This window comes from Anolis carolinensis, chromosome 3 (genome assembly GCF_035594765.1).
Source record: "Anolis carolinensis isolate JA03-04 chromosome 3, rAnoCar3.1.pri, whole genome shotgun sequence".
In the NCBI taxonomy this organism is placed as follows: Eukaryota; Metazoa; Chordata; class Lepidosauria; order Squamata; family Dactyloidae; genus Anolis; species Anolis carolinensis.
In genome coordinates, this window is record NC_085843.1 from 29,577,014 (window position 1) to 29,592,007 (window position 14,994).

Here is a 14,994-nt window from a genome sequence, read left to right on the forward strand (position 1 = left end):
CAAAACAATCTTTTATTCCTCCTTTTGCTAATCTTAATTTATAGGTTAACCTTTAAATAGGGCTATAGCCCAAACCTTGTGTAACCAACTCTCTATTGATACATTTTCTAATTTTTTCCAGGTTCTGGCTATTTTGAGTTTGCGGCACATAATATGAACAATATAAGACTTTTGGGGGGAAGAGTTAATGCATGGTACTTCCACTGACTTGTGGATAATTTGAGCCAGGTTTTTCAGGTTAATTTTTTTATTACAATGTCTAAATTTGTCCATGAACATATAGAGTACTTTAATATGAGACTTGTTCCCACATAGTATGTTCAATAAATAAGTAAAGGTAAAGGTTTCCCCTGACATTAGTTCCAGTCATGTCTGACTCTGGGGGTTGGTGCTCATCTCCATTTCTAAGCCAAAGAGCTGGCGTTGTCCGTAGACATCTCCAAGGTCATGTGGCTGGCATGACTGCATGGAGCGCCGTTACCTTCCCGCTGGAGCGGTACCTACTGATCTACTCACATTTGCATGTTTTCGAACTGCTAGGTTGGCAGGAGCTGGAGCTAACAGCGGCCGCTCACGCCGCTCCCGGGGTTTGAAACTGGGACCTTTCGGTCTCCAGCTCAGTGCTTTAACGTACTTTGCCACCGGGGCTCCCGGTAGTATGTTCAATACAAGTAGGTAATTTATTTAAAATGTTGAATATTGCACAAATTAATGTAAAGTAGCACTAAGAGAAATTTTACTAGAGCAAAAATTACTAATCACACACAGAAATCAGCATAGCCAGCATTTAGTCTCAACCCTCTTCCTTTTATGTACTGGTAAATTGGTATTACCTGGGGTTTGTGCCATAGTTCCCTGAAGAGCCCGATGAGCAAAAGTATCATATCCAACTAACTGGGCCAAAAGGTTTCTGCTGGTGAGCAGTTCCTCCAAGCAGTTCAGTTGTTGAGCGTTTGGGTAGAGAAAAACCTTGTAGGCAATTTCACGTACCTAATGATAAGTGAAGTGAGAAGTGATGGATGGATGGCAATCATAGGAAAATGATACAACTAATAAAACAATATTCATGTTATAAATTGAGTATCACCTTGTAGTAAAGAAAGAAGTGCAATGAAAAGATTTCTTTTGTGACCTTGTAATATTTCTCTAAATTGCTCCCAACATCATGAATAGTATCAGATCTGATCTATTGTGTCATATCAGTTGGGAAGCATTAAAATGGGACTTTCACATTTAAGGAATACCTTCTACCTAAGCATAAGGTGCATTGTGAAGAGATTTTTTGGCAGAAAATGGACACAGAATGTTGACTCAGTGGTCCACATATCAACAGAAAGAAGTAAGCTAAACAGAAGTTGCCTGGGACTTGCCTATTAACTCCAGAACAGGGGATGAAAAAATGAGTCCTTTCTACAGGAATGTCAAGCATGCATCTTTCAGTGATATAAGAGGAGAAAAAGTTGTGTAATTCAAGGAAAAGAATGCATGGGAAAAGCAGAATTTTCTCCTACACACCACTTATATCCTCACAGCTTGAATGCCAACAGGGAAACAACTGCTAGGAAGTGATTTAACCTTATACCATATTTCATCACATAATGGCTTGCACACTCATTTTTGGAGTGCCAAAATTGTATTTTTGTTTTCCTCACAAAATAGTTGCACCCCCATTTGGGCCTGATTTTATCTTCCGTCCTTCCTTCTTTCTCCGAAGGCAATGTAGTTAGATCTTTAAAATGGAGGTGTCCGAAGCTCCAACTCTTCTCTGCTATGTGTTGTCGAAGGCTTTCCTGGTTGGAATTACTGGGTTGCTGTGAGTTTTCCCAGATGTGTGGCCATATTCCAGAAGCATTCTCTCCTGATGTTTTGCCCACATCTATTGCAGGCATCCTCAGAGGTTGTGAGGTCTGTTGGAAACTAGGCAAGTGAGGTTTATATATCTGTGAAATGTCCAGGGTGGGAGAAAAAAACTTTTGTCTGTTTGAGGGAAGTGTGAATGCTGCTATTGGCTACCTTGATTAGCACTGAATAGATCGAAATAATCAACTCATGCTTTACATTAAAGGATCTAATTTGTAGGCCCCTGTACTGTGGTGGGCTATAAGATCAAAAAATATCAAGTACAGAGCCAGCTAAAACCTCCCAACAAAGGATTCCACCAGGCAGGAAGCAGTCAGACTTTGAAGCTGCAAAGCTAGTGCTAATCAAGGTGGCCAATTACAACATTCACACTTCCCTCAAACAGACAAGAGTTCTTCTGGAACATGGCCATAGAGCCCAGAAAACTCACAGCAACCCATCTTCTCTGCTACCTCCTTCTTCTGAGGCAAGACAGTTTTAAAAACCTGGAATTCTAAGTTCTAGAGAAGTTCATTTAAGGTTTTTTAAACTGCCTTGTCTCAGAGGAGTGAGAAAGGAGAAGAATTGGGCTTCAGAGGGGGGAAGGGGAAAGGAGGAAGGAGGAAGGAAGGGGGAAGATCAGCCCCAAATGGCTCTGTAGTTTCAAAAAACAAACAGAAATGGAGCTGTTTTTTTTTTGAGGCTGGATTATCTCTCCTTCTCCCTTTCAGAGGTAAGGCATTACAACTACAAATATTGAAGGTTACACACCATTCATGCAATGCAATATATTTATCATATACATACCAGATCATCTGGACTATCTGCATTGAGACCACTGATTTGGGCATAGTTGCCTTCAACTGCAAAGTTATGGCGAATATCTTCTGGCAAAATGTGCTTGTCAATCTTGTTTGGGAGATGAGATCCAATGAGAAATTCATTACATAAATCCAGTATTTTGATGTTGAGATTTACTGCCTTCCTACGCTGTAAGAGCGAAATACACAAAACAGGCATTTCTTCAAAACAGGCATAGCTTCATTAACACTTCATTTCTTTCTTTTTTTATGATGACAGAAAACAAGGAGGGGAATCATACAGCCCTTTCTGATTTTCTTAGACTGATGCTCCCAGCATCCTTAGACACCACAGCCAATGGTGAAGAATGCTTGGAGTTGAAGTTCAACAACATCTGAAAGGCTGTATGACTCCTGACCATTTTTATAATGTCAATTACAGTAATTAATTAGAAGATACTACTTAGATCAAAATAGGGAAGGGCAAAGTGTGGACTCTGAACTCCATTTCTGTTACATCCTAAGTCACTAGCAGTCCCCCAACTCCAGTTTAAAAAAAAATCTGGGCCAATTTATGTATGATCTTCACCAAAAATGCCCCCAAAGGCAAAATCAGTAGTTTTCCTTTCCCACCTTAAAGAGCATTCCCCACCATAACTCCCCAAAACAGAAACAAAAGAAATACCACTGATAATGGGACACACACAAAATGCTGGTACACCACAGCACAGGAGTGGAGATGAAAACTGGCTCTCATCATCCATACAGTGGAGTTAAAGGGTTAAATTAAATACACTCCAGGTGCCTCAGTTAGTATTTTTCCCCTTCAAGTGAAAATAATTACCTTTTTTTCATCCAAGTGAATCCCACTGATCTCAAAATCAAACATGAAAAGTTCTGCCACACGCCTAAAGAAATAAATCCTCATTAAGAGAAAATTGCAATAGACGTATTATCACTGTTTATCCTTTCTAAAGATAAACAGATTCCCATGCTACTGAGAAAGTAGTAGTATGTCAATTTAAGATATTATCAAGGTAGTCCTAAGCATATCTCCCCAAAAGCGAGTCACATTGAGTTCAACAGACTTATCTTTATTTAATTTAATGCAGGAATGCATGTTATTTGTCGTTTTCAGAAAGGATCGTGCATTAATATTATATTTGCAGCTGGCAGTCCTAGATTCAGTTTGCTGTGATGGGAGAATATAGACATGTTGAATTAAGATTATTTATAAAACTATGCCGTTTTCTCTCCAATTCTATGCACTATCATTAGAAATAAATACTTCCTCCCAAGTTATGAGGCATAAGAAGAAACCCTAACCATAAAATAAATTATGCATAATTTATTGCTGCAAAGTAACCTTTCATGTAATGAAATATATTCCTTACAAAAATATATTTTACATGTCACAATTAAGTTATGGACATAATTACCTCAGGATATTGTTATAGTATAAATGCTTCTTAAACGAGTTATGTAAATTGCAGTTAGGTCTCTCAATAGCTGCAGGCAATAACAATGTTCAGAGAAAAAGCACATTTTTTAAATGTTTCATATCTTCTCATCATTCAGAGATATCATCTTGTTTTGCTCACAAACTTTGTAGTAAACCATAAATCCTGGTCAGCTACTGCAACTCAACTAGCAACAAGGCAGGAAACATGTGCATATATCATAAAAAGAGATCAGAAGTCAGATTTCAAAACATGCCCTTAAACAGAAAGTCAAATTTCAGAGGACCAGGATAATTAGGGTGTTATGTATGACAAGCCTGCCAAAAAGGATGTAGGCACAGAAATGTGCAAATATCCCCTTAATTTCAGAAAATGGAATATGTTCTAAGATTTGGCTGCATAATGTAACTAGAACCATGGAAAAGTTATCAATACAGAAATCTGAATTTACTGGAGTTCTATTACAAGGCATGTCACAACACCGGCAAATATTGGTTATGAGATTATTTTAATGCATCTATAAAATATTCTTCCTAAGATGTCACACACATAAAAATATTATGTACTCTGAAAATGATTACTCAATTTCTGAATAATCTTTTACTGTCATGAAGTATGATACAACACATAAAGTGTGTTGTTGTTTTTACACTTATGTCATTGTGTATATACTTATGTATTGTTGTTTATATGCGGCACTCGGGAGTCCTTCTGTGAGCTGCCCCAAGTCCACTTGGGGAGATGGTGGTGGGGTATAAATAAAGATAATGATTATGATTATTACTACTACTATTATTGTGTTGTTGACAGCAACCCATTCTTCTTCTTCTTCCTTTTTCTTCTTCTTCTTCTTCTTCTTCTTCTTCAAGTCAATATTCAGTACTACAATGAAGTCTCTACTGCAAGGACAGGAATATCGCCTTTCAAATGTTGGAATGAAACTCCCAGAACTCCCGAGCCAATGATGAAGAATGCTGAGAGTTGCCATCTGATGACTTCTGAATAACACTTCTCAGCCCTTTCTGCACAGCTGCTGTGTGCCTTCAAGTTGGTTACAAAATGAAGGCAATTCTATCGTGGAGTTTTCTTGGCAAGATTTCCTGAGGGAGGGCCAGTTTTTGTTTGTTTTTTTGCCTTCCTCTGAGGCTGAGAGAATATGACTTTTCCAACATCAGTGAGTTTGCATGGCTGAGCAAGGACTCAAACCTTGGCTCCACAGCCACAGTCCCATGCCCAAACCACCAAACCATGCCAGTGCTTCCCTCTGTCCCACCAGAACAAAATTAATCAAGTGTACCTTGTTTCTGGATCAAGGGAACCCATAACATCTTTATCAGCCAACAATTTTCTCAGACTTTGGCACAAATCTACATCTGTATTTAATCTAGAAATATAAAAAGGACCAATTAGTATCAATAACATAATTAACTTTTAAATTAACATTTGACATATAATAAATTGATGTCCTATGATGCTTCCATGTTAGACATTTAGCACAAAACTACCTGCTTCACTTAAACACTTTTTAGAGTCTTGCATGCAGTAAAGCCTCTTTTCATTATCCCCCCTTTTGTTCTCTCTGTGGTTCTTCCATCATTTCTCGGATGTCAGAAAGCCCAACTTTTTGCAAGTATGGACAGGTAGAATATTATTAGAAAGGCGCACATAGCAATACTCTTCTTTTGTTTCTACAAGTATGAATCAGTGATGTTTCAAATAGATAACCTATTGCCACTAAGTATCAATACAACAGCATTACCTTTCCAGTCGGCTTATCACCCTTGTTTATCAACTTTTCTGAGTTTTTAATCTGGTGGTAAAGAATTTGTTTTGTAAAAATGAAATATGCATCCAATAGCAATTAAATGTATAAAATTTGAGTGCCTACTTGGGAAAAAATACATCTGTTTCTATTTATTTACATGAAAAGCAAGGTCTGTAACCCTAAAAATGGATATTGAGAGACAAAGTTCCACTCACTTTTGCTATGATTGTGTTGCCTCAAAATTTTTAAAAGGGGATGGGCATTTCCTCCTTATCACCTTTTTCAGAGCTTTGGCCTTTTCCTGTGGCCCTGTCAATTTTTTAAGAACGAAGCCCTTTCAATGAAACTCAACTGAAATGGGAGACATCAGTTGATACAGAGAAAGGAAGAGCATTTCTGAAAATGTATGATGAAAAGACAACTTTCCACCAAGATTTCCAAACACAAAATGGGCCTTATTCAACGATATACTGCTGTTCTCCAACAACCATTTGTAGGGATTGAGCATTCCCAACATGAACTCCAGCAAAGGTTGGATAAGCGAGAGTGTACTGTACATGGGAACAACAACAGCTTACAGTTATTCAAGGGAAAAGCTCAACACAACAAATAAAACATACTTTTCTACCATAGTACCAATACTTCTGCAGGCTTCTTCAGCAGCCTCTCTGAAAGCAGGATCCGGGTGAGCAATTTTTACAAAATCTGCCTGGTGCAATAAAAAAAGGAAAGATAAAAGTAAGAGGAAGGTTTTGGTGGAATTCTCAGAAAAGTTGAAAATTCTAGCTAAATCCACATGGTATCCTAGTCTGCCTAAAAGCATACTGGGTCAAATCCAGTGAAACGGTTTTATAGCAGAACATGACAACTTCCTTCTCCCTTACACACCTTACTCTCTTGCAACTTCTGTATAGTCTAGGGATTATGGAAGGATTTGTACAGAGTAAAGTCTACAGGTAGAGAAAGAATTCTTGTCGTATGAAAAGATAGATACTTGCAGGAGGCCAGATTTCATGTTTTGTTTTCATAGAACTAGAGTCTCTTAATAGCACATTCCCTCCACAGCTTTAGGAACATACTAACATACACTGTAAAGGAAATCTCCATATACATGAGAGCAGGAAGTAGTCTATATGAGATATGTGTCTGTTTCACTGAACATGTATGCATAGGAAAGCAACACCTTGGAGAGAGTTACTCCAAAAATGCATGCAGTAAAATAACTAATAAACATAAGTCAACGTACTTAGAAAATATTAAGAATTGTAACATGAAATAAATTCTAAGGAAATTATTTTTTACACTTAACTGTATACATTTATATCAAACTTTGGTAAGCAGACCACAGAAAGAAACTGTAAAAAAGTGAAAACATTTAACCCACAAAAATGTCTTACCCACTTCCATACCCTGAAACTAGGGAAGGTCCCAATGATTTTAATGTGTAAGTAAATATATCAAAGTTAAAAAGCAATGTGTTCTTTAGCCCATTGCATTTCGCATTGCAACAATGTATGAAATTATATAGCAGGTACAAAGAGTAACAGAGTTGCCTGTTTCAGTGGAAACCCTTACTTGAGATTCCGGTGTAATAGCTTATATTGCCATATCTCAAGTTGATTTTGACAAAATTGGAAAATTCACATCCAGCGGTAAGTTTTGACATTTAATTTTAAAGTAAATAAGATGTCTTACTAGATCTGCGACTCTACATAAGGCATCTGAGAGCTGATCAAAGATCATTACTATTTCTTTCCCGGGAGGTGTAATGCATGCTTTCTGGACCAGACGTTCTGTTTCTTGTAATGATTTTTCCTGAGCTTCCTGAAACCCTTCTGGACAGGTCAGCTCTGCTACACCAAACAAACCCTAAACAGAGAAATCAGAAGCAGCATAATGAACACACAGAAATCAATCAGACTTCCACATTTGCAGAATTGATTATTTATGAATTTGATTAAAGTGGGGTTTTCAATGTGGCTGACCACAGAATCATGTTGAAGAACCTACAGATTCCTTCAGATGTCTCCCTGGCTCTTCCAGAACAATTCTGTGGTCAGATTCCACTAAAAGTTGACTATAGAGTTATACTGGAGATTGACATAGCAAGAAAAAAGATATATTTTTTAATTAAAGCTTTTTATGCAGATTCTGTGCCACCAAACTCAGCAAATTGGGCTAGAACAGAACAGACTTAAGAAGAGTGTTGTTGTAACAGCCCAAAGCCATCTCTGCTCATCTCATTACCATAACTGTCAGCAATATCCTTATACCAACCCATGTGTGACCATTAGTGCAATCACACTATCCCACTGTTTTCCCCATTACTAATACACAGAGGAATATTACTTCTGACTGTTCTTGCTGTTATGTGCTTTCAGGTCTGGTTTGATTTATGGCGACCTTCAAGAGACTCTCTAGCAGTGATTCTCAACTTGGGATCCCCAGATGTTTTTGGCCTTCAACTCCCAGAAGTCCTAACTGCTGGTAAACCAGCTGGGATTTCTGGGAGTTGTAAGCCAAAAACATCTAGGGACCCCAGGTTGAGAACCACTGCTCTATAGTTAAATAGCCCTGCTCAGGTCTTATATATTCAGGGCCATGTCTCCCTAGAATACATCAATCCAACTGTAATTGGTCTTTATTTTTTCCTACTACTTATCAAACGTTTTTTTCCAGAGTCATTAAATGTATTGCCAGAAATCAACAAGCCATCTGAAGACAGACACACAGATGTTGTCTCATGATGCAACTAAAGCATGTTAGAGTTAGTTTAGTAATTTGGACTCTTGAGTGAAAGTTCAGACTGAATTTATTTCTTGGTGAGCTGTAGAATTCTCTTCCAGCACTCTATTTCACTGTCCAACTTTAACATCCATACATAGAATGACCTTGACTTTGGTATTTAATATCTTAACACTTGAAGAGCCTCTAGAGGTAACGCACAGCCATATGACTAGCAGCCACTGGTAACTTTAACCAGCATAAAATGCTTGTCACAATTACAGATCAGTGTTTCTTGAACTTCTCCATTGGGACCCCTGAGAAATTTTTACACAGTGGGGAAGGGAGGCACATTACTTGTTATGCATCCCTTATCCATAATCCCAAATCCGTCAAAAGCCAAAACTGTCCCCTTGGGTGGCTAAGACAGTAACACCTTCGCTTTCTGATGTTTTAATGTCACAAATTTTGTTGCATGTCCCCAAATTATTAAAAAAATCATATAAAATTATCTTCAGGCTATCAATTAAATATAAAATAATTTCATGTTTAGACTTAGGTCTCATCTCCAATTTATCTCATTTTGTATGTACAGGCTGAGAATCCCTTATCCAAAATGCTTGGGACCAGAAGTGTTTAGAACTTTTCCCCCCCAAATTCTGGAATATCTGTATTTACATAGATGCACAAAATGAAGTATCTTCTAGATGGGTCACAACATTATTTATGTTTCACATACACCCTATACACAGCATTTTGTGGGTGAAACAAAGTTTATGCACATAAAACCAACAGAAAGCAAATGAAAAGGCATCTATTTGGAGTATTTGGGATTTTGGAACTTGAGGTAAGGGATATATCGAGCATTTCAGAAAAGGAATGTTTTGGTCTTCTACTATAGGTGGATCTTGAGAATGTCTAGCCCACTGGCCTGCAATTATGATGAAGCACAGCACTTTTATCCCATTCCTTTGTTCTTAGCTACAACTTACACTGTCTCTTTCCTTTCTTCTTGCTTACAGTTAGCCATGTTTTTACGACAGTTGACACTATGGGTTATTGGGCGCTATTGAGTTCAAATTGTTGTTTTTATATACTACTGGTTTTATTTTGTATTGTACTGTGTTTATTTTATGTGTTGTTTTAGGCCATATGTAAGCCGCCCAAGTCCCTTCAGGGAGATGGAGGCGAGGTACAATAATAAAGTTATTATTATTATTATCTACACCAGGCATGGGCAAACTTTAGCCTCCAGGTGTACTGGACTTCAACTCTCACAATTCCTAACAGCCTGTTAAGAATTGTGGTAGTTGAAGTCCAAGACACCTGGAGAGCCAGCTCAATGACTTTGTTATTGCAGATAGCCACCTTATTTGCAGGTTCTGGTGTGTTTTATGAAAGTTTGCGATTCTTACAATTTTTACTGGGATTTTATGCGTATTTTTTTATAATGTCATGTATTTATACTTATGTGTTGTTGTTCATGGAGCCCCCGATGGTGCAGCAGGTTAAACCACTGAGCTGCTGAACTTGCAGTTCGAAAACATGCAAATGTGAGTAGATCATAGAATCATAGAATAGTAGAGTTGGAAGAGACCTCATGGGACATCCAGTCCAACCCCCTGCCAAGAAGCAGGAAATCGCATTCAAAGCACCCCCGACAGATGGCCATCCAGCCTCTGCTTAAAAGCCTTCAAAGAAGGAGCCTCCACCACAGTCCGGGGGAGAGAGTTCCACTGCCGAACAGCCCTCACTGTGAGGAAGTTCTTCCTGATGTTCAGGTGGAATCTCCTTTCCTGTAGTTTGAAGCCATTGTTCCGCGTCCTAGTCTGCAGGGCAGCAGAAAACAAGCTTGCTCCCTCCTCCCTATGACTTCCCCTCACATAATTGTACATGGCTATCATGTCTCCTCTCAGCCTTCTCTTTTGCAGGCTAAACATGCCCAGTTCTTTAAGCCGCTCCTCATAAGGCTTGTTCTCTAGACCTTTGATCATTTTAGTTGCCCTCCTCTGGACACATTCCAGCTTGTCAACATCTCCCTTCAACTGCAGTGCCCAGAATTGGACACAGTATTCCAGGTGTGGTCTGACCAAGGCAGAATAGAAGGGTATCATTACTTCCCTGGATCTAGACACTATACTCCTATTGATGCAGGCCAAAATCCCATTGGCTTTTTTAGCAGCCGCATCACATTGCTGGCTCATGTTTAACTTGTTGTCCACAAGGACTCCAAGATCTTTTTCACATGTACTGCTGTCTAGCCAGGCGTCCCCCATTCTGTCTTTGCATTCCATTTCTTCTGCTGAAGTGAAGTATCTTTCATTTATCCCTGTTGAACTTCATTTTGTTAGTTGCGGCCCATCTGTCTAGTCTGTCAAGATCGTTTTGAATTCTGCTCCTGTCTTCTGGAGTGTTGGCTATCCCTCCCAGTCTGGTGTTATCTGCAAACTTGATAATCGTGCCTTCTAACCCTTCGTCTAAGTCATTAATAAAGATGTTAAATAGGTACCGCTCCGGCATGAAGGTAATGGTGTTCTATGCAGTCATGCCAGCCACATGACTTTGGAGGTGTCTACGGACAACGGGTTAGAAATGGAGATGAGCACCAACCTACAGAGTCAGACACAACTAGACTTAATGTCAGAGGAAAACCTTATAATAATAACAACTTTATTTTTGTACCCCGCCTCCATCTCCCCAAGGGGACTCGGAGCAGCTTACATGTGGATGAGCTCAGTCAACAACACAGAATATAATCACATTAAAATACACACACAGTATCGTAAAACAGAATAAAACAACAATTATAAACAACATAGCAGTTGTGATAGAATAAAAACAATCTCAAAGCAACCACCACTGGGTCTGTAATAAAATCTATTTCTAGGAATGGATGGGTGGGCTGGCGCAATATACTTTTGAAAATAGGGCTAATTGATAAAGTGCATAGTCTGATGAGTAGGGGTGAGCAATGTATTGTTCTTATGCGGCATTTGTACCGCTTCTGTGAGCCGCCTCAAGGATTATTATTATAAATACTCCAAATGCATGTCTTTTCATTTGCTTTCTGTAGTGGTTGCTTGCCACTACTGTAACTACCTTGGCTCAATGCGGTGGGATCCTGGAGTTGTTGTTTGATGAGGCACCAGCACTCTTTGGGGGAGGAGGCTGAAACCCTTGCAAAACTACAACTCTCATGACTTCATAGCCTTGAGCCATGGCAGCTAAAAGGGCAGAGTATCCCAAGAATCACCACACATGGGGAAAATGGGAAATTGTAGCTAAATGTACCTTTATTTACAAAATTATGTATAGGTATGGACAAACTTGGGCCCTTCAGATGTTTTGGACTTCAACTCCCACCATTCCTAACAGCCTCAGGCCCCTTCTTTTTCCCCCTCAGCCGCTTAAGAAGGGGCCTGAGGCTGTTAGGAATGGTGGGAGTTGAAGTTCAAAACATCTGAAGGGCCCAAGTTTGCCCATAGCTGGTTTTAATGCACCCTAGAACAGTAACTCTTCCCCTATAGTCGTCCAGCTTCTTTGGACTTCAACTCCCAGAATTCCTGACAGTTGCCCAAAACAGCTGAGGCTTCTGGGAGTCGAAGTCCCAAACACTTAAAGGGCCACTGAAGCATAACGCATACACTTAAAGAAAACCCCGCTTGGCAGTCAAGGCCCCGGGCTTTGAGTCTTCCAGAGGAGGAAACGTGAGGAGGCTTCAATCCTCACCGTCTTGCTCCTCCCCGCGTCCCGCCTGCATGGCTGCTGCTGTTGGGCGTTGAAGGCGGCGCCCACCGGGGACCAGCTGGTGCTGACCCTTCTCCGGGTCTCGGAGGCGGCAATGGCTCGCCTCAGGCCGCCCGCCGCACTCCGCGCCACGCGACGCCACCCGGATAGCATGACGGCCGAGATCGGCCTCACAAGGCCGAGTCCCGAGGAAAATAGAGTTCGCTGCCGCTACTCCTGCTTCCGCTTCCGGCGAGGAGCTCTGACGAATCCGAAACATGTGGAAGCGGAGGAGGAGGCGTAGGCCTTAATTCTCCTCACATTGCACACCATAAGAGGCAAGTTCGGGTTTCTCTGGGCCTTCACATCCTTGGATACACAGTAGAGTCTCGCTTATCCAACTTCCACTTATCCAACATTCTGTATTATCCAACGCAGTCGGCCTTTTAGTAGTCAGTGTTTTTGTAGTCAATGTTTTCAATACATTGCAATATTTGGGTGCTAAATTCGTAAATACAGTAATTACTACATTTCGTTAATATGTATTGAACTGCTTTTTCTGTCAATTTGTTGTAAAACATGATGTTTTGGTGCATAATTTGTAAAATCATAATGTAATTTAATGTTTAATAGGCTTTTCCTTAATCCCTCCTTATTATCCAACATTCTGCCAGCCCGTTTATGTTAGATAAGTGAGATTCTACTGTATGTATAAATGTGCATATTGAGGTGTGCCCTCCCATAGATAAGTAGGTAGGTAGATTAGATAGGTTAGATTAGATTTAGATAGATGTGATAGATTAGATAGATGAGACACATTAGAAAAATTAGATACATGAGATAGATTGATTAGATAATTAGATTAGATTAGATAGAATATATAAATTAGATAGATGAGATAGATATATTGATTTTCACTTATCCAACATTCTGCCAGCCCGTTTATGTTGGATAAGTGAGACTCTACTGTATGCATCAATGTGCATATTGAGGTGTGCCCTCCCATAGGTAGATATAGATAGGTTAGATTAGATGAGATAGATAAATAGATAGATTTAGATAGATGTGATAGATGAGATACATTAGAAAGATTAGATAGATGAGATTGATTAGATTAGATTGGATTAGATAGAATATATAAATTAGATAGATGAGATAGATTGATTAGATAATTAGATTAGATTAGATTGGATGAGACAGAATATATAGATTAGATAATTAGATAGATAGAATACAGTAGAGTCTCACTTATCCAACATAAACGGGCCAGCAGAACGTTGGATAAGCGAATATGTTGGATAATAAGGAGGCATTAAGGAAAAGCCTATTAAACATCAAATTAGGTTATGATTTTACAAATTCAGCACCAAAACTTCATGTTATACAACAAATTTGACAGAAAAAGTAGTTCAATACGCAGTAATGTTATGTAGTAATTAACTGTATTTACGAATTTAGCACCAAAATATCACAATATATTGAAAACATTGACTACAAAAATGCGTTGGATATTCCAGAACGTTGGATAAGCGAGTGTTGGATAAGTGAGACTCTACTGTATATAGATGAGACAGATAGATTAGATAGATTAGAGTAAAATATATAGTTCAGATAATTAGATAGATGGGATAGATTAGATTAGATAGATAGATTAGATAGATAGAATATGTAAGGAAATCATAGGGAGAAGGGAGCCAGCTTGTTTTCTGCTGCCCTGGAGACTAGGACGTGGAACGACTTCAAATTATAGGAAAGGAGATTCCACCTGAACATTGATAAGAACTTCCTCAGTGTAAGAGCTGTTCAACAGTGGAACTCTCTGCCGCAGAGTGTGGTGGAGGCTCCTTCTTTGGTGGCTTTTAAGCAGAGGCTGGATGGCCATCTGTTGGAGGTGCTTTGAATGCGATTTTCCTGTTTCTTGGCAGGGAGTTGGACTGGATGGCCCATGAGGTCACTTCCAACTCTATGATTCTATGATATAAAGGTTTTCCACAGACATTATGTCTGACTCTGGGGCTTGGTGCTCATCTCCATTTCTAAGCTGAAGAGCCAGCACTGTCTGTAGATTCCTCCAAGGAGGGATTAAGGAAAAGCCTATTAAACGTCAAATTATGTTATGATTTTACAAATTAAGCACCAAAACATCATGTTTTACAACAAATCAACAAAAAAGCAGTTCAATACATGGTAACGTTATGTAATAATTACTGTATTTACTAATTTAGCACCAATGTATTGAAAACATTGACTACTAAAACACTGACTACTAAAACATTGACTACTAATAAAGATAGAATTCCATAAAATAAACTTACAGTAACACATTGTCAGAAGTTAAATCCCTAAAAAATTCAGTCCTTGCGGCCTAGAGAAACAGCTGTGGATCCGGGCGGGAGGTAGACTGCATTGGATAATCCAGAATGTTGGATAAGCGAGACTCTACTGTATCTATGAGCATATTGTTGTGTGCCTTCACATAGATATTCATGTATCTCTGTGTGTAATGTTGTATGCTTCTATGTAAATATCCATGTATTTATTTACAGTATGTGCATATTACCATGTGCCTTCACATAGATAGGTATATATCCATGTATCTATGTGTGTATTGTTGTGTGCTTCCATAATTGTCTCTGAGTGTATTGTTGTGTGCCTTCACATAGATAATTCTATAGTATAT

General features: G+C 39.0%; 1 protein-coding gene across 2 annotated transcripts in view; it reads right to left on the reverse strand.

Annotated features, from left to right (window-relative positions):
- The window catches only part of mipep (mitochondrial intermediate peptidase), a 57,212-nt gene extending 44,639 nt beyond the window's left edge, over nt 1-12,573 (reverse strand). Inside the window, exons 1-7 of one of the 2 annotated variants that reach the window (XM_003219272.4) lie at nt 12,318-12,572; nt 7,560-7,733; nt 6,485-6,573; nt 5,397-5,483; nt 3,484-3,547; nt 2,647-2,829; nt 834-990 (exon numbers count right to left, since the gene is read on the reverse strand). In XM_003219272.4, coding sequence (XP_003219320.1) covers nt 834-990; nt 2,647-2,829; nt 3,484-3,547; nt 5,397-5,483; nt 6,485-6,573; nt 7,560-7,733; nt 12,318-12,488 — 925 coding nt within the window. In that variant the 5' untranslated portion in view covers nt 12,489-12,572. Of the gene's footprint in view, nt 1-833; nt 991-2,646; nt 2,830-3,483; nt 3,548-5,396; nt 5,484-6,484; nt 6,574-7,559; nt 7,734-12,317 lie in introns of both variants that reach the window. The other variant, XM_016992653.2, reaches the window with a different exon arrangement.
- Nucleotides 12,574-14,994: the final 2,421 nt, after the last annotated feature.